At 45.5% G+C, this 19,572-nt stretch overlaps 2 protein-coding genes across 4 annotated transcripts in view; both read left to right on the forward strand.

The window, feature by feature from the left end:
* The window catches only part of Sin3A (SIN3 transcription regulator family member A), a 50,406-nt gene extending 48,392 nt beyond the window's left edge, over positions 1-2,014 (forward strand). For both annotated transcript variants that reach the window (XM_077669233.1, XM_077669234.1), the window contains exons 19-20: positions 491-818; positions 1,392-2,014. In XM_077669233.1, the coding sequence (XP_077525359.1) occupies positions 491-818; positions 1,392-1,613 (550 nt within the window). In that variant the 3' untranslated portion in view covers positions 1,614-2,014. The remainder of the gene's footprint in view (positions 1-490; positions 819-1,391) is intronic.
* A 486-nt stretch (positions 2,015-2,500) lies between these two features.
* Positions 2,501-19,572, forward strand: part of LOC144136700 (uncharacterized) — a 57,545-nt gene continuing 40,473 nt past the window's right edge. The window contains exons 1-7 of one of the 2 annotated variants that reach the window (XM_077669236.1): positions 2,501-2,795; positions 4,129-4,205; positions 8,655-8,790; positions 9,401-9,523; positions 10,232-10,282; positions 12,129-12,179; positions 16,670-16,943. In XM_077669236.1, coding sequence (XP_077525362.1) covers positions 2,718-2,795; positions 4,129-4,205; positions 8,655-8,790; positions 9,401-9,523; positions 10,232-10,282; positions 12,129-12,179; positions 16,670-16,943 — 790 coding nt within the window. In that variant the 5' untranslated portion in view covers positions 2,501-2,717. The remainder of the gene's footprint in view (positions 2,796-4,128; positions 4,206-8,654; positions 8,791-9,400; positions 9,524-10,231; positions 10,283-12,128; positions 12,180-16,669; positions 16,944-19,572) is intronic. The other variant, XM_077669237.1, reaches the window with a different exon arrangement.

Below are 19,572 nucleotides of genomic sequence, written 5' to 3' on the forward strand. Positions count from 1 at the left end.
GTGCTGGTTGACTCACCGTCACATTATTAGCAAAGATTAATAATTTTCATATGCATATGACAGGACTGCCTTAGGGTTAATACACTGGCTCTATGTTGTGTCCCCCCTTGGGGTGATCACTGTTGAGTCTTGTTTCATTCGCACACCATAAGTAGTGAATGTTCTATTATTTGACTTGTATTTGATTTGGTTCTTTCACTGTTTAGTTCGTATTCAATTTGGCTTTTATATACACAATTCTCATTTGATTCGGTAGAAAAGGTACAGTATTCATACTGCGTTTGATTTAAATATACTATTTGGCTGGTGCGGGCTTGCTATATACCTGTTCCATGCCTAATTATGTTCATTCTAAGTGTAGATGCTGTTGCCTTAGTGTACTGTATTTTGACCTTGTTTTTATTGGTACGAAGTGAGTTCATTGAGAGGTTAGGTTGGTTGTGCTCAGATAGAGTGTTGAGCTTGTTCGTTTTCCCATTTCCTTTTCTAGCAATGTGCGAGCACGTCGGCAACAAGTGAAGAAGCAGGAGTGTGAAGCCAAGAAACTGGCATCTGCTAGCACTAATGGCAATGGCAACAATGGCACCTGCAATAAGAGTCCCTGCACCAACGACGAGAGCACCAACGATGAGGTGCCCTTTGCGGCGGCTGTAGGCAGTGGTGTGTTGGGGTCGTCATCCACGTCAGCTGGTTCAGGCAAAACGGACATGGTGGAGGACACTCAGTGCAAGTTTAACCTCAATTCCTACAAGATGGTGTTTGTTGTCAACAGCTCAAGCTACATCTACAATCGGCGAGCATTGCGCCGGGCACAACAGGTGAGGAATTTAGTTTGAAGGCATGCCATAGCACCCACATTTCGGGCTTATGGGGGTTCAGTTTTTTTATATACTTTGAATGGTTGGTGACCAAATCATTTATTGTGACATGCAGTCTCTGAACTTCTGCCTGAAGAGATCCATGTTGTTTGGACCTACAGTATATGTATATACTGATAGTATGTTTTTTTTTATTTGTTCAGGGTGCAAATTCTCGACCATTTAATGTGCTAAGCAGTACATGATTGAATTAGTTGCCTCAGACCCGAAACATGCATGTTAACATGTTTGGACTGTGAATACTAATGAAATTTCTCGGTCGTATGTACAGTATGAATTTCTTTAATTTTGCCGCTTAATATGGTGGACTTGTCAAATTTGAGCTTCCAGTTTGTTCAAATTGACTGTTTGGTCTTGTCAGCATAAAAGGTGTCAAAAAGTGTTCTCTTTATTCAGACTTCTTTATTCGAGCAATTTTTCATTCCCTTTCAAGCTCAGATAATGAAAAGTGACGGCTGCAGTTTGTGCTTGCAACAATGACAGAGGACTACTTTCCTTTCCTCCTTTCTCTAGTCCCATCGAAAGGTGTCTCAACGGATGCATCGCAGCTTCAGCAAGTGGCACCAAGGCTGGCTGGACAAGAATGTGGACAGTGAGCAGAACAGCTTGTGCGAGGACTGGCTCCTGGGTCTGGGCTACGAATGCTCAACAAACTGCATCCAGGTGCAAGACTGCTCACGGCCACCATACCGCCCATTCCGACGCTTCCGGACTTCGCCCTCTGTCCGCTCGTGAAGGGCGTCCAGTGCAGAAAGTGTACAGTGGGTGTGGTTGGGGAGTTGCCTTGGGGTGTGCTTGTACAGGGGCTGTAAAATGCCCATCCTGGAGAAGCTGTGTATCATGTTTGTGCGCCCAGCAAACCACCCTGCAGGCAGAACGGAGGGCAACCGTTTCTTTTTGCCTGTTCAGCTTTCCCTTGCAGGCTGGCTTGCGAAGTTCATCACACCAGCAGTGCTAGGTTGCTGTTGGCTGTTTGTAAATTACTCATTGGATCCTGAAGACAAATGAAATGTTCTCTGCAGTGTGGAAATAAATGAGCCACAGAAAGTGACTGTTTAATACGCATGTGTACAAAGTATTTATATTGTCACTTTCAATTTGAAAGAAGCTATAAATATAACATTTCATCATGTCTATTGTGTTTGGTTTCACTGAAGCCCATGCTCCCAGAGCAACAAGTGGCGAGAAACTGCGAACAGTATGCACTCGCCACGGCGCAGTACCAAGGTAAGTACTGCACCATATTTAATAACCTATCAGTATTTGCTACAGGGAAGTTAAGGCTTGCATGCTGTGTTCTAATATAGCGAGTGCTGCGTGGAAAGAGTATAGCATGGTGTAATGGGTGTGTTAAGTTATCAAAAGAACAAAGCAAGTTGTTGGGCGAGTTGTTTTACGCGCACAAGAGCTTGCGTAGTGAAGCGGGAAATAGTCTGCAGATTTAAAATTTCATTGCATAGTGGCGTGCACGCGGCGTATAGAATAATTTTGCATTTCGCGCTTAATCGTAAAAAAAAAAAGCTGAAGTGCGATTAATTATTACCGGGTGAACATTTAAATTGGAGGTGGTGCCAAAGTCTGGAAGTTGCCTGGACCGCGTCTCCCCTCGCCCTTGCCACAGTCACGCAGTTGTCAGTTGCGTACCGCCGTTTTAGCGGGCTGGTTAGGCCTAAAGCGGTTGTCGCCGCTGAGGAGTTGCGTGCGTTGTCGCTCGTAGTGGTGCTGCTGCCTGTGTTCTCAACTAATGCGCTTGTGCAGCACCAGTCTTTAGCAGCGTTTTGCGTTCTTTGTGACATTTTGTGCCGAAGCACTTGTCACAGCGGTGAGACTCTCGTCAAAATGTCTGTAAAACAGTCGTTTAGCGTCGGAGATCGCGTGTTTGCCAAGGTGCGCGGTTATCCTCCGTGGCCTGCAAGGGTGAGTTTATTCAGCATGGTTTGCAGTTTCTTTGTTTTGAATAGCGGACTTGGCGCATCTGTGCTTCAGTAATGCGCACTAGGCAACGCGGTTTTCTGAGCGGTACTAACTTGCCGCCTCCATGGTTGAATACGTAGTGTTTCTGCCGGTTCGTCTTCGCATAGCTTCTTCCTCGGACTTGCTGGAAACTAAATCCCCGTTGCATCATAGACTTATCTTCACAGTACACGCACATCTGCTTTGGCGCACTATATCACCGACGTCAAATTGTACTGAACGCTACCTGGGCGAACGCTTGGCGAATGCTGCGTGAAACGGACTTCACGGCGTTGTTACGATCGGCCTGTGGTTGCGCGGCACGCTATACTACAAGCGGTTCTGGTAGTGCCTGTTGGCGTAAACGATATAGCACGCCAGAAGGGGCTGTCTGCCTACTTTGATTAGCGTAGTGCTTGGCATCAGAGATGACAGCGTGAGTGTGGAACTATTCTGGTTTTAAGAGCGGCGCTTATTCCTGAAGAGAGACCGCCGAGGTGCCATGTTCTATTGTGTAGCTTTTAATTTTGCATGCCCGTTTTGAAATGCCTGGCTAGAGGCAACCGGTTTCAGAATTCCATAATGCGGTGCAGTCCGAATCATTGACGTTATACTCGTCTGCTGCACACAAAGCATGGTGTCTGGAAGTACCGGTCATAGCGTGGTTGCATCAGAGCGTTACCTTGTAAATAACGCGCCATTTATGTAGGGGTACCTTTATGTAGGGGTTTGCTGTTTCACCTGCTTGCATTGACTTGACAACTCACCTAATTTTCTGCGTACGGAGTACAAAATGTTCTTTGATCCCTGCAGCCAGCTGCAAAGCATCATTAATAGAGACAGCAACGTTATCAGTTAAATGCTTTCAACCGTGGATTGCTTGTTTTCGACACCAGGAGTGCTGAAGATTTAACCTTGATGCTTCAAGTACAGTTTTCCATTTTGCTGTCCAAACACTTCTTCTGAACAGAGCCAGGTGGCACATCTTGAAGTTGTTTAAAAGGTTACATGATATGTTCTAACTGGAACTGCCTCATATTTGAGGATCTGGTCTACCATGCTATTTATTCGTTCCAAATGAGCATTCCAAGTGGCTGTTCTATATTGATGCCAGTCTGTTCAGAAACATGCAGCTGATTGTAAAATGACCCCGTATTTAGTTGCGTCTGCCCTAGAGCAGTTAGCATGGTAGTTGCTCCGATTGGTTTGCACTTACTGCGTTCATAAGATGGGTGCCCCATTTCTCACAAAAAAATATTTACTGAATGTCTGCTTTTTAATTTGCTTTTCTGCTTAGGTTGAAGACTGTATTGGTGACAAATCAAAGCCCAAGAACCAGAAGTACTCCGTGCTCTTTTATGGCACATACGAAACGTAAGTTTGGGGTGGGACTTATTTTATTTGTGGTTTCTTGGTTGTGTGTTGCAATCACAAAGAGAACCTGTCCAAGCTATAGGCAGCTTGCACTGATATTACAGCAGCTGCCATGATGGTGAATCAGGAGCACTGTGTAACCTGCGCATTGCTGGGATATACCTGTCGCTACTTGCTCCGGCCTGCGCCGTGGAAACTATGCTTGGTTCACCATCATGACACCTGTGACACCACAGAAAGTCATCTATGGTCATAGAAATGCAACATCTTGACTTGGGTATTATGAAGTCTTCTCTTATGCGTGACCTAGTAGAATTGTTTGTTAGGCAGTACCTGCGTATAATTACGCATTTTCTGGTGAGCAATAATTTATATTTATTTATTCATGTTACCCCTAAGGGACCTCGCAGGGAGGGTATTTAATATGGGGGCAGGGTGGTACTTCTGACTAATAACGCTTTAATAAAGAGTAAATAAAAATTAAGAAAAGGTCTAGCACAGACTAGTTGCACAAAATACGACAAAAACACGAGCAGACTTCATTGCACATGTCCATCACAGCAAACAATATGTTAAAAATTTTTGATGTCCATTTCTGTGGCGATGTCTGGCTGTAAACTATTCCATTCGGTGATAGTGCAGGAAATGAATGAGCTAATATAAAGAGATGCGTAGCTTATTATACATTTCACTTTGAAAGGTTGATGACATCATGGACGGATGACTTGGGGTGACTGAAAGGATCGCCTCAAAGTGATGGGTGGTGATGAATTTTAACTTAGAAGGACTTGGTTATAGGCCAGTTGGTAGAACATCGTGAGGAGCAAAACCGCAAAGCAGGACGGGACTGAGGCAGGCGACAACACCGCCCTGTGTTGGCGCAGGCGACAACACCGCCCTGTGTTGATGAAGTTTATGGAAAATTGTTAAATGAGCACATGTTAACAGTGGTGTAGGTTGCTTTTGTATTGCCGAAGTTTGGTCTCTCTTCTGTCTTAATTAAGTTATTTGGTCGAATCTTCAATTTTGCTGTTGCTGCTTCACATTCTTCATGCTTGCAGCACTGGCCTTCTCCCTGTTTTTTGTCTGCTTTCAAAAATTGCTTGCTATGCTTTTGTGTAGGCATGTTTGCAGGGCCTTGTGAAAGATATTGCACTCTTGTATAGCAAATCCTAGATGCTCCAATAGCTGCATGACATGGGCAAGGCTATCTGCAATAAGTGTACGTTGTACTCTGTTTTGTGAGGCCACTAATTTTGAAGCCCATGTCACGTAGCCATATATAATTGCATAGCATGCTGCAGTGATAGTGAATATCGCACACTCCTCAGAAAAATTTCGTGTGTTATGGGGAGAAAAAAAAGTTTTTTTGAGTATCACAGGGATGACTAAAATGTAATATTACTAATATTTTACAGTGCACAATAAAATTTTTGCATGGTTTTATGAACGTCTGCCAACAAAGTTGGCAGCATTAAAACCAGATTAAAGTCCACTGCAACATGCCTCGTTGTCTCCAATGTTGCTTTGGCACGTAAGCGGCCACGTGCCCGATTGTATTTTTGAAATTATATTTGACAGCAGCCGAAATAAGCACAGTGAAGCCAGTGGGGTAGCATTATTAGTCTCCCCAAAGCATTTGATCAGATCAGTGCATTGTTTATAGAGTGCAATGGTTAAAGCAACTGAGTTGCAAATTGGGGAGCTCAGTGGGGCTAATGCCATTGAATTGGCCCATGTCACACTACACAACTGGCATTGATGTTATAGAAATTATTTTGCCTTGGCTGAACAATTGTAATGTATGCTTGACACAGTTGCAACCACAGAGGCACAATGAACAGCCTGCTTTAACGAGCTGAATTTGAAGGAGGTTTTCTATTGTGCCTTAAAGAAACGTAGAGGCAGCCGACTGAGCCATTGATAAGGATCATGGCTGGGATGCGATAGCCTCTCACAGTAAACTGATTTCATCGTGCATGTCCTCTGTTTATGCAGTGGCCATGATACTTATTCTTTTAGGCTTGTTGAGGGGGTTGTTGAGCCGAGCCACAGCCAGCCTAGACAGAAAAATTGAGCAATGAATGAAGATTTAGTGAATGTGATTAAGAAGTGGAAATGGGCATGAGCAGGGTATGCAGTGTGGGCAGTGGACAACAGATGATCCCTTAGGTAATGGAGTGGGTTCCGTGGGAAGGCATGCATATCAGAGGATGGAAGTCAGATGGGTGGATGAGTTTAGAAAGATTGTAGGTATAACATTTGATTGATCCGCCTGCACTCGCTGCACCAGTTCTCTAAAGTGTGCAATGCCAGTTCCATCGGTTCAAGTGCAGTTGGCACTGGCTGCGTCCAAAACAAATGGTCGAGTGCAGGCCTGGTCGTTTGCTAGCCTTGGCATTGCCAGCAAATTGCAGCCAACTGTGTGCCACCCACCTCAATGGCCGCCAACATCCTGAACCGCTTGAAAAATTTTTAGACTGCTCATAGCAGCGAAGTGTTGCCATGAAGCAGCCGCGGTGCATGTGCACCTCGAGGTAGCATGGCATGAAACACGTGTGTTCTTTTACTGAACACGACTGAGGTGTGCACAAGGCAAGAGACATGTTACGCATTCTTTACAACAACGTGCATTATGCTGCAGGCATTTCCTTTTTAATTAATATACCTGATATTGATTATTCATATAAATTTATTGATCTAAGGCCAGTGACGGTTCTGTCGAGATGATGCAAGGTGCTGGTGAGACCACCATCCCCCTCCCTTCGTCGCTGCCTTCTCGGGTGGAGCCCTAATTATTATTATTACTATTAGTAGCAGTAGTGATTTATTTTCTAAAATAAAAATACAAAAGGAAGGCAGAGGTTATTGGTGGCCGCGGCATCTGCTATCATAACTGGAAGCACCTGAGCTGCGGCTGGCGGAATGAAAGGGGTAGTGAGGGAAAACATGAGGAAAGTACAGTAAGAAAAGACGGGATGAATTGGTGACATAAAACACTGCGCAGTAAATAGTGCCGCGCCTGGCGCGATTGTCTCATCCTGGAACGGATCAAGACAGCCGGCGGGCAGGCATTTTCGCATTATGCTCACACGAGTCTATCCACAAAGAATAGTTTGTAGTGCACGGGCACACAAGCTCAGAAGTATACAGAGTGTTCCGTATTTATCTGTCTGGATTGTATACTCTCCTGTGCAAACCACTGTTCTATTTCTGCTCAAGCACAGACCACGGTGTAGCTTATGATAGTCTGCGTTTCGCAATAAATAATTTAAACATCAGAACTTGCCTGAATTGTCCAGGATTGGCAAAAAATTGCAGTCATCTGCGCGAAGACTTCGTCTAGGCGAGCTGAGCAGCAGATTTGACTGGCTGCGCCATCTGGGGTACTGCGAGACCTACCCCAGTTCCGAGCAAGGATATCACTTGCCTCGCATTTCACCAGATGGCGCAGCCTCTCAAGTCGGCTGTCCTGCTCGCCTTAATGAAAATTGTGCGTGCAAACGACTCCAGTTTTTCAACAATTCCGGGTAGTCCAGGAAAATTCCTATGTTAAATTATCAAAAAATGCAGACTGTCATAAGCTACCCTGTGGTCTGTACTTGAGCAGAAATAGACCAGTGGTTTGCGCAGGCAAATTTCTTGCAGTCCAGGCAGACTGAGTGACCTATAGACACATGCACAGTTCACTGCACACACACCACACAGAAATCAGCGCAAGTACTTGCAGGCTTATTAACAGGGCCTGAGTGGGGCGCCGTTCTCATCGACAAGTAGAACAACTTCAGTCTCTTCGCCGCGTCTATCGTAACGCGCAAGCCATCGTTGTTCAAACCATTGTCTGCTTCCATAGTGGTTGCAGCTGCGTGGTCTACATGATTTCGGCATTGACCACTGTGGAGGTGCACAGTTCTGAACTAGACCTGCTCGACGTCTGCACTTTTCTTAAACAAATGGCATCATGCAGAGGTGCCATATTGCACCACTAAAACGAATTGCGATGTGCAGCACTGCAGTAACCATTTCTTGTAGTGCAGACAAATCGAACGGACCTATGGGTGGCTGCAGATGGCAAGGGACAGGGTTCATGGAGGTCAGTGGGGGGGTCTTTGTCTTGCAGTGGGCATAGTGTGGCTGATGATGATGAAGTGCCAGATTACCAACATTTTTTGTGGCAGCAATGACCTGCTGAGACTCGAGGTGGGATCAGTCTGTTGCTTGCCAGTACAGCTTATGTTGGCTGATACATGTACAACTGTACGCTGCCTGGGTCATGCTGGCCAGAGGGGCAGGTTAGAATGAGCGTTATATATCAGCAGGTCTAGGTGTTGGAAAGGTGGGTGCTATTACATGCACTGTAGTGACTGTACAGCCGTGGCTACCTTCCATGCATCTGTTAACCGTGATGTATGTGTGTGGTGTTTTATTTGATATTTTGCGATTTCCTAGTGCAACTCTGGGCCCAAAGGACCTGTTTCCATACAAGGAGTTCAAGGATAAGTATGGCCAGCCACAAAAAAGAAAGTTCTTCAATGACGGCCTCTGGGAAATTGAGCACAACCCTACAGTCAAGCCTGGGTCTGGGGTAAGCATCGGCATCTAAGAGCATTTCCCAAACAATTTTCTAGACCTCTCTGTAGGCTGTGCTGAGGCAGTGTTGAGTCGGGTTTGCAGTATGTACTATTGAGCCAGTTAGTTGGCCACATGCATGTGATGACATAAATTACTCATCATTGCTGCTGTTTGTGCATGGGAAAAAAAAAGTACCTTGTACCTAGCGTTACTTGGCACCATCTAAGTCATGTGTACTTGTAGTTACTAGGCTCATTAGTTGACTTATTCGGGATTATAAAACTTTTTATAATTGGAACAGTTTGAAAATGCAGTTTGTGCTATTGCTAGGTGGTGGCGCAGTTATTTCCTGGCCATGGTGGCAACAAGATTACTGCGTAGTAGTAGTAGTAGTCGTTTTCCAGCTTTGTGCTTGTAGGTGTGTTTGGCATTTTCACTCTGTGAGATGTTGTCATGAAGTCGAGACACGCAGGGTTGATGTAGGTGCTGTCATAGTATGACCAGTGTCATTGCGGGTAAAACCGACTTGACCTCGCCTGGAAGCGGTAAGAACGGGTGCTCACAAGATGGTGCACTGGCTTTCGGTGCGAGTTGTGTATTTGAGCTCTTGCTGTTGTCATCAGGGGTCTGGTGGCAAGGCTGCGGCAAAAAGGGATGCCAAGGAGAAGCCGCCCTCTGAAAGTGGGGAGGAGCCAGAAGAGCAGGAGGACTCTGAGTTGGTCATTGATGAAAAGCCATCAAAAAATGTGAGGCCTGTTCTGCATGCCCACAGGTCTGCTGCTGATTGGCAGTGCCTGCTCTTCCTCTCCCGAGCTTGCAAGGCTGTCTTCTTCCACTAGTAGGCTTTTCCTCCGTATCACAAACTCACGGGAGCCTTTGGGAGTTTGCGTTATGCTGTTAGATGTGGTCATTTTATTACTCCATGTTCTGGCTTGGCTTTTGCAATGTCTGCTTGTTTTTCAATGGTCTGCTCGAGCATTTTGCTACTCATTAGGACTTTAATGACAGAAGCAGGAGGTGTAATAAAGTTCGCACAAGTGTGTGCAGCATGTGCAGGTTGGTTTTGGTAAGTTGCATGCAGCTTTTCTTTCATTGGGAAATGCATGTTATGTGCCGGAACTAGTTGGAAAATCCCGGATTTGCATGCAATACCCTGGGGGGGGGGGTTCTGTTGTTCAGCTGGTTGCCTTAGCATGTGCTGCTAGTTTTCTGTCCAACACTACACTGGTGTTAGGAGCATGAAAAAATGAATACTGTGCTTGAGATGTTCTTTAAAGTGTCAAGAAAAGGTCACTTTTAAGAAATGATGTGCTCTCTTCTTTTCCGAAATAATGATTGCAACGTATTTGTACCTTTGTTTGTTTTAAATCTTTTAGTTAGACTGATACAATGTGATGTTTAGATGAACTGTATTAGTGCAGTGCCTTATTTTATTGTCTTTTTTTTTTCTGAAGAAACCTGAACCACAGCCCGTGAAGAAAAGAGCGGCCAAAAGAGCATCAAAGGTGGGCTTTTCTTGGCATTTCTGTCTGTACTATTTATATTTCTCGGGAATGCTGGAAAACAAACTATTTGTATTTTGTCCCCTCTTGAAACTGTTCTGGGAGGATATAGCTGGAAATTCTCTCTTATTCAGAATGCCTCTAGAAATGTTAGCACAAGGGCTGTTGGTAGTGTTGAGGCTCTGGTACTTAAATTTGTGGCTGCAATTTTCTCACCATTAGTGCAATGTGTGGCAGTGATAAGCATACTCTTATTTATTTATTTTTTGCATGTTGAGGGTATGGGAAGTTCAACTTAAGGAGAGTAAGGTTGCAGGCCAGTTGGTGAGACATAACGACTAAAAACCACAACAAGCACAGGACGGAGGCAGGCAGCAACACAAGGCGGTATTGCCCTGTGCTGTCACCTGCCTCTGTTCTGTATTAGTTGCGGTTTTTAATCATTATGGGATGTTTATTTTGGTATATTGTTTTGAGCAGAAAGACAAGGCAGGCAGACTTGTATAGGCTAAAAGCTTTCTCTTCCCTCAAGCTATTCTTGCAATTCATCACGATTCCAATAAGGCGGCTGCAGACTGAAATTTTTTGCAATTAAAATGGCTGTAATATTTGGCTTTGGTAATGTCTAAAAAAGAGATTTTGCTGTAGTTAGTTTCTTCGGAGCTGCCTGTTGTTGCTGAAATGCATTGATCATGCGTAATTTAAAGTTACAATGTCAAAAGATGAGAATACTTGAAGCTAAGCTGCTGGTAGACGAGGTAGACTTATTGAAACTTGGATACTGGTGTTTTTGCCTGGTATGTCCAGTGAGGAACATGGTTCTTTTGTTTGTTTGTTTTTTTTTCTTCTTTTAATGGGCAGTGAAAGACTTTAGAAGGGAATCTACTGTGCACTTTCCTTTGCTCTGTCCAGCATATTAGAAGTAGAGCACTTCTCATTTAGCTCTTGGTGTGCCCTAATGAAGAGCTTTGGGTAACACAACAGCGAGCTATACTACCTTTCATACATAGCAGACAACGCTGCGAAAGCTAGTGAACCTGTTCGCGCAGGCTAAGTCCGCGCCCAGTAAGTACCTAGTTGGCCATACAACGAAAGGGAACACAAGCATATTTTGTTGCCGCAAACTTAAAAGTGTAGTCGTGACAGGCACCTTATAGGCTTCGTTTTACCTCTTAGCACAAGTTCATTCTGTGACTCACAGAGACTTCGAGAAGCAAGAATTACATGTGGCGACATGATACACGGTTGGTAGGGCGAGTCACTCTTACTCAATCCACGCTGAAAAAGTAGTTCACACTCACTGAAGAAAATTGCAGCCAGAGGGCCCAAACCCTGAGCGCCTCATAGTTTCGACTGTGACATTCAGTGCTGCCTCTTCGGTTTATGCCGCTCTTTGTTTTCGTCCAAATGCTCACCGTAGTTTTGAGAAGAACGAATGATAGTGGTGGAGTAATATGGTTTCTTGGACGCACGACTTCCGCAATGTTGCTTGCTGTGTATGGAATGGAGTTTACGTGCCAGCTCTCTTGCACAAGAGGAGAGTGCATTCGTGAACACAATTGAGAACGGCAATAAAAACTTGAAGGGTCATGGCCATTGATTGAGTACCAAGAGCAATGCATGCATTGCTGTGGCCCTGCCCCTGTAGTTTCCAGCACACTTGGACGCCTGGGAACAAAGAACTTGTAGCTTTGATGCTATGTGGCTCAGGTCCTCCCACTTGCTTTGATGTTGAGGAAGTCCAGCATAGTGTGTTCTTCGATTTTGCCTTTTTGAGTTTCATTTGTAGTATTAAAGGTACAATAGTATCCAGGAAAAAAAACGACATAGACTCGCCTTCATCTTACAGGATTCTACCGATGACCAGCGAGCTACTGAAGAAGAGGTGCCTAAGAAGAGGGTACGTTGCTATGCTTGCTCAAGCAATATAGTGTCTTGATTGGACTGCTTCGCATTATCATAATTTTGAAGAATTGGGACTTGTACACATGATGGAGTTGCGGTAACTACCAAAGCAAAGTCTAGTGTTATACCATGAGTTCAGGTGATAAGCAGCTTGTAAAGCTGTTTCACTTACTATTTGATATATCTCTGTATAACTTCCGCAGCCTGCGGGGCACAGTCTCTTGTCTCAAATCTGGTTTCAATTTTGCAATAGGCCCTGCGGTTGAATTCTTTGCAATTAGTACACATTGAAAATATGTGCTTGTTATCATGAGCTCTTGGTTTGGTAGTGAGCAGAAGAATGTGTCATATAAACAGCGCACATGGAGTTGGGGAGAGAATTGAGGCCTCTTTTATTTGTATTATCAGCAAAAAACCATTCTTAATATTTATTTTTTTAAATGAGTAACTACTGCTTTCTGACGTATTAACAATAAAGATGGTATTGAACTGCAATTAAGTCTAGGTAATTGCACTCCACATATTGTAACAGTCATGCGGGTGAAATTTGGCTGCGATTGAATCATGCTAAATTTTTAAAATTTGTGCGCAGATCATGAGAACAATCAAAAATTGTGATCAAAAGGTGATCAGTGCACTTAAAAGGTCTGGAAGGTGTTCCAAAATAATCAATTTGGTAGCACTGCTGGGAACATTAAAACTTGAAAATTAGCAATATCTCAACTCGCCATGATGCAGTAGGTCGTATGCAAAATTTAGCAAGCAGACTTGCCTTTAGACACGTTACCCAGATCTTTGAGTGCATATCAGGGTAGCATGCTGCTTCAAGTGGCAACTGGCACTTGGCCTCTAGCATCAACAAAGCTTGATCGTAAACTCAGCCTTGGGCCAACAGAAACATGTTGAGAAGTCTGCTGGCAGTGGTACTTTTAGGGTCCATTGGGCACATTTTTTATGGATTTCTAGTATGTGTTTTGCCGTGATTGCCTTGGTACTTGCAGAATTGGGATGTCTGAATTCACTTTTGCGTGTGAAAACTGAAACAATCTTTACTGAAACAATCTTTTCATAAATTATTTTTTTTACATGCTTCTCGGTATGACACAGATAACACGTAACCACTTATTATTTCTTGATGTGTAGTGACATTGGAGAATATCAGGAATTGTAATTTGTACTTTATTGAAGGACTTCTGAACAGGACCCATATTTAGCGTCAATCCCTGAAGGGCTTTCAGGTGTTCTACGACTAGCAGTAGTTGTATGAAAAGTGCAATGGTGCAGCCATGCTGTCTTATCATGATGGAAACCAGCACAAAAATAAGAATGAAACACAAAGACAAGAGGAGAGACACCACAAGCGCTGACTCGCAACTGAAGTTTTAATGAAAAAAAAAGGCATGTAAATATACAGGATAACAATCAGTAACTGTGCACGTCATAGCCAGGCGAAAGCGAGGTTACGCCCATGGCATGGAAAAAGGTTAGTAAGCAAGGGTAGGGCCAAGTGCAGCCGGTCATCCAGATAGCCAAATTCCCAATCTCAGAGGGGGACAGAAGGATCGCTGACGCACCTGTTAGCATTTTTCCTTATGAAAAAGGCTTCGATCACTTCGCGAGTGAAGTTTGGCAGAAACAGAAGTTTGGCATTTGAAAACCCGGCAGTGCGCAGGAAAGTTATCCCGCTAGTCACTATCGAGAGAACTGCGGTGCTCGAGCAGCCTCATATAACACAGTGCCCGGTCTGACCGGGATAAACTTTACTGCAAAACTGCGGCAGACAGCAAATGACTCCGTTTATACAACTGATGAAAAGCGACACATGTTTCGTTGACCAGGCCCTCTGATCCTTGTGTCTGGCGGCCCCAAACGTCCGCTCTGCTACATTCTGTCTGCACCCTGGCTGTGAAAAAAAAATGTGAATCTCGTCGCAGTTGCACCGTCCACTGCTTTCTGCTAAAAGCACAGCACACAAGTTTTAACAGAATACATTTGGAATGATTTCTACTCATTAGCAAAAAGAACCAAAGTTTTTATTGCTGCTTTTCAGTGCTGCTGCTATGCAACTATGGCAGGCTCCAAGTTGCTTTCATGCCACTGGTGTTTCCAGAACTGGCAGGCCTCTGAGTCTGTTTTGTAGCTCTCTGTGTAGCATCATGAAATGGCCACAAAATTGGGTACATTTCGGCAGCAACGCATGCCTCATTGTGTTGACAGTTGGTCTAATGACGCATTGCGCTGCTACTAAGTACCACAACTGCTTCCACTGGAGGCCCAGATCTGGACATTTCAAATAAATAAGTGCAGTGCATAGACAGTGCTGTTATGAGTGTCCTTGTAAATATTATGCGACAGTGTACTATACAGCTCGTTTGGTCAAAAAGCTTCCGGCGTAGTAGTAGGCACCGCGTGTGGGAAATTGGAGGCTGTTTAAAAAAAATCGTATCATGGTAATTTGTGGCTCTAGTGAATGATGATTGATTGGTGTGTGATAGGCGATGACAGGTTTAAGTCATTGTAATTAATTTATTAATTAAAGGAATAAAAATGGAAAAGGGTGTTTCAAGATGCTCAGAATTAAATAGCCAGTACTTGTTGAGCTAATCAATAAAATTGAGTGTGTAATTGATCAGTTAATTGATTAAAACAATTGAAGAAAAACGAAAAATGCATTCAAAGGTGTTTCCAATGCCACGGCGCCGCCGATGGCATTCCGTGGACTCCCTGGCAGCGCTGCAACACGTTGCATTCCGCTCTTAAGTGCGAAGCTTTAGCTTCCTCCAATTTTTAGAGCCACTTGCACTGCAAAAGGAGCACCTGAAGTTTTATTAAGCACATTTTTTAATTGCCCTCGTGCATTACACGGCCAGGCCACTCTCAGGCTGCACCGAAATAGATTGAAGGGCTGCAAATAAGGCTTTTGCACCTTCACTTGCCCAGAGAGTGCTCATTCATTGTTCTTTTGTGCCATATCTGCCTTGAGCCCCTCATATTTCGGAGGCCCTGGGGGAGCATGCCTGTAAAGCAAACTATTATCTCCGAAGCTCGACACACCCTTTTGCCACTTGTGGGCTTAGAGCATTTGTCGTAACCACATGGTGCTTTGAAAAGTGGTTATCTTCTCTGGGTGCAGTCTCATTAAATGAGGTGGAGAATTTCATTGTTATATGTGAGAATTTTAAGTAGGTTTTTCTGTTTTAAGGAATTGCAAAATGTTTCGAGGTAATGCTCTGAGGTCGACTACTTATTCGTACTTACTTGCTGTTTGCCAGGCCCAAAGAGCTAGCGGCACTGAAGACAGGAAGTATGATAAAAAAACGGCCGTGGCTTAGCTTGGTTAAGCCTGGGGATTGCGAAGCAATAGTGTGTTATTCTCGGATCAGCTGGTAGTATGGCTGGTGGTAGTCTTGGGTTATGCTAGTGTTACGGCTTACAGTGAACCATCTAAGAGGAAGTCATGCGTCGAATCCATGTATGCCGACAAACATTTCCCTCACCAGCGTGCCCATTACAAAATCTTCCAGTATCGATTGGCCGAGGGTGCGGTAACACTCCATTTTCTCCGCGTCGTAAGATATGCCCACTCGGTGCTTGCAGTAACGTTAGTTAAAGTACGGTAGCGTTACGCCGCAATAAATGTTGGGGTTATTGTCCCCGTCCAAAATGCGATACAGTTTGTTGTACGTCTCCTCGTCGTCTTCACGATGCATTAGTGGTAGCTTGTATGTTTCGGCCACGTTGTAGATGGCCAAGTTGTCTGCATAACACCCCCATCGTTCGTCGGTCATCTTAAGTTTGCCCCACTTGTGCATCTGCGTGTCCGGCGTGTCGCTGGTTGCCCCGGGGTCCGGCGGTAGACCCATCTTGCGACTTACAATGTCGTTCTTGTAGCGTGGTACGCGCTCAAACACGTCGCCTATAGAGACCTCGTCCAGGTAGCAAAACACGTTTTTATTGTTTTTGTTGAACATGGTTCGAGTAGACCGCTTTATGGGGTTGGGCGGCGTCTTTGACGGACCGCCGAGACGACGGTATGGCTCGAACGGCGTGCACGACGTGGCTTCACACCCATCTGTCTGTATGACTGCCTTGGCGAGAGGAGCGGAGCTGTTTTATACAGCTGGTGTGACGTCACTCTGACCGTAGCGCCCCTGGTGAGAGGAGCGGGAGTTAGGCCGCCGTTGGTGGCTACCGCCTCGCCTTGCGACGGCGTGAGATGGGGCCCCGTTTTTACACAGCTGGTGTGACGTCACTCTAGGTCACGTGGTGTGACGTCACGCAGCTAGGTCACGCCAAAGGTCAGTGGTGTTTACCACCGCCTCGCCACGGAACGGGCTGAAGTGCGACCTAAAGTAGTATTGCTTCGCAATAAAAATATGCGGAATAGGAAGCAGTCATTTGTCATTCTTCCTTCACGTCCCCTTCTTGGTGCTGTTTTGGTCTGTTTAAACTCGCATTCTGTTATGCTTTTGCCGTTTCTGTCAGGGCTCCAAGTCCAAGGAGTCTGCAGGCAAGGCCACACCAAGTCGCAGTCGTAGTGGCCGGAAGATAAAGCGTAAGAGATTTAGCTCTGAGAGCGAAGGAGAAGGGGCTCCTGAGGCTGCTGATGTTGAGGAGGAGGACGAAGGCCACAAGGAGCCCAGCGATGAGGAGGAACCGCCGCCGCCACCACCTGAAGAGGACGAGGAGAGATCGGCTCCAGAGTCACCACCTCCGGTGCAAACACCTGTCAAGGAAGAGCCCCCTGCTCCTAAAGAGAGTGAGGATGCACGCTTGCGTCTTGTGCCTAGGTAGCAAATATTCTGGGGCTGCAGGTTGATAGTGCACTGGAAGGAAAACTTGTTCTCTGGTGGGGCTTAAGTGCTGACTCGATGGACACATCCTAGGCGTAGAACCTGTGCGTAGAGCATGTGCAAGGCACAACGCGCAGATATCTTTGGAAGCAAAAGCTTCACTGAGCTAGCTGCGGCTCATTTCGCGTACGCCAGAGTTTGACCTTCAGCCCAACCACGTTTATCCTTTCCTTATGGCCCCTTCCTTATGGCGCGTCTCCTGATATATATGAAACAGTTACTGCGCCGTTTCCTTTTATTAACACCAACTGAAGCGCTAGGTGAAGCAGTCATCCAGTCATCGCGTAGGCCGGAGAATGACCTTAAACAGCCTTCAGCCCAACCCCATTTATCCTTTCCTTATGGGGCGGTTCAGGTGTCCACCAATATATGTGAGACAGTTATTGCACCATTTCCTTTCCTTAAAACCAATTTTCAAAACCAGTCTTCAATTTTCTTTTAAAGTAAAGGAAAGGAAAGGCACATAACTAGCCCCCTGAGGCAGTGGACACCTCAGTCACACTTTAACCTAAGTGGGGGTAGGGACAGATGTGCGCTGCATGCATTGGCATTCACAATGTTGTAGCAGAAACGTAGCGCTGAAGCTGTAGGTGGCAGTAGATGGCATTCATTGTGTTCATTGCCATTGTCAACACTAGTTCTCTGGACTGGATGATTTTGAGGAAAGGAAGGCACATAGCTGGCTCCCTGGTACAGTGGGTGCCTCAATAGACAGTTTTAGCTGTGCGTACGCAAAGAGTTAGCGTACGCGAGGAGTTTGCGGGGACGGTAGTGCGCATGCGCAGAACACAAACGCAAGCCTTGCGTCTTGCGTGCGGTAGCCTTGCGTACGGTAGCCAGCGGAGTTTGCGTTGCGGCGCTTGCGTGGCTTGCGTACGCTAACTTTGACAAGATGGCGGCGCCCTGCTCGCCCGCTTCGGAATAAATACATGTCGCCGCTGGATTCTTCGACGCAATAGCTCGCTCAAATGGTAGCGGTTCGCTTTTATTTCGCCTAATCTTGCCCACACGTAGTGGTATAAGCGATAACTAGCCCCTGTTTTTCAGATAATTTGGCGATCTTCAAGCTCCTAGGCCTAACTATATTCAGTGTGTTTTCCTCGTAGCAACGACACCTGGCGAAGCAGTTTTCTAACTTTTAGCCAGATCTTGCATTTTCTTCGGTTTGCATAGTTTTTCTTCTTGGAACAAAAAAGGCTCCCAATGCACTCACAGTAGTTATCAGTAATCACGGATGAAATTTTCTTCAACCGAGCGTTGATGTGGTTTGACTTCTTGTCACTAGATGGCGCCACGTGCGCCTGAGGGACGCTACGGCACGGTCAGCTAAAACTATACTTCGGAGCGGACAGCGTAACGCACGCAGCGCCGTAGCTCTTTGGGTACGCAAGCACTTGCGTACGCACAGCTAAAACTGTCTAATGGCACTTTGAGATATGTGAAGGTAGTGAGAGAGAGATGTGGGCTGCATGCATTAGCGCTGACAATGTTCTAGCAGACAGGCAACCCTGCAACAGTAGGCCACAGCGTTCATTGGGTGACCATCCTCTCATGATCAACCTTTAATTTAACTGCCACCTGCTAGGGTGGCAGATTGGGCTCACTGCAGAGTGGGCTCACTGACGCGTTACAGATGTCAAGCCCCATCTAGTTGCCTGGTACACCACAGCTTTCGCTCTCTAACCGGGTTTAGCAGTAGTTGAACAGCAGCAAATTTTTTTTGCTCTCGGCATGACATTCAGTCGGCTTGCGAGGAGGGAGGGGGGGATGCATGCCCCTTTTCGACGTCTGCCGCGGTGGGGGTGAGCGAGCCAGCACCAGGAACATGGAGATGCATGCCCCTTTTCAACATCTGCCGCGGCGTGGCGCTGAGTCAACACCCCTTAGATTACTGAAGGCCTCTCCACGCCGTAGTGACGTCACGGAAGTGAGATCCCCCTGGTAGTCGGCTTCACTGCACCCGAATGCGCTTCAAAAGCCTGTGAGCTTAAATTTACCATTCCAATATTTATTAGGCTCTAGGACATGAATACAAATGATTTGTCATTATTCTTCCGCACTGGTGCGTGAAAAATGCATCCGCAGAGCACCACTGCCTAGAATCAACATCCCATTTTTTTCTCTGATATTTACATATACGATTCTTGATTTTTTTTTCTTAGTTACTTCTCTTGATAACCGCCAGCAATTCGGAGAGTAGCAGATAAGGACATTGCTGCATGATTTCGTGACTCATCGAGATTGGGTGCAGGAAGCCATCCTATACTTGAAACTAATACCCCAGTCTGTTGTATGGTATTTGAATCTAACTACAAAAACAAGTAACAGACATTTTTATTCAAACGAAAATAGTGTCATTTACGTATTTACTCAAATCTAACGCGCACCCGTTTTTTCGTGACAGGCTTCGACGAACGTCTTGACCACAGCTCCAGATCGCTTCTTCTTCTTTTGAGGCGGCGTGTGCTAGCGGAATGTTCTTTGTCACTGGCCCCCTGGAAAGAAAGAGCATCATCCCGATGCATAGCCTGTGTG

This window comes from Amblyomma americanum, chromosome 6 (assembly GCF_052857255.1).
Source record: "Amblyomma americanum isolate KBUSLIRL-KWMA chromosome 6, ASM5285725v1, whole genome shotgun sequence".
NCBI classification, from domain to species: Eukaryota; Metazoa; Arthropoda; class Arachnida; order Ixodida; family Ixodidae; genus Amblyomma; species Amblyomma americanum.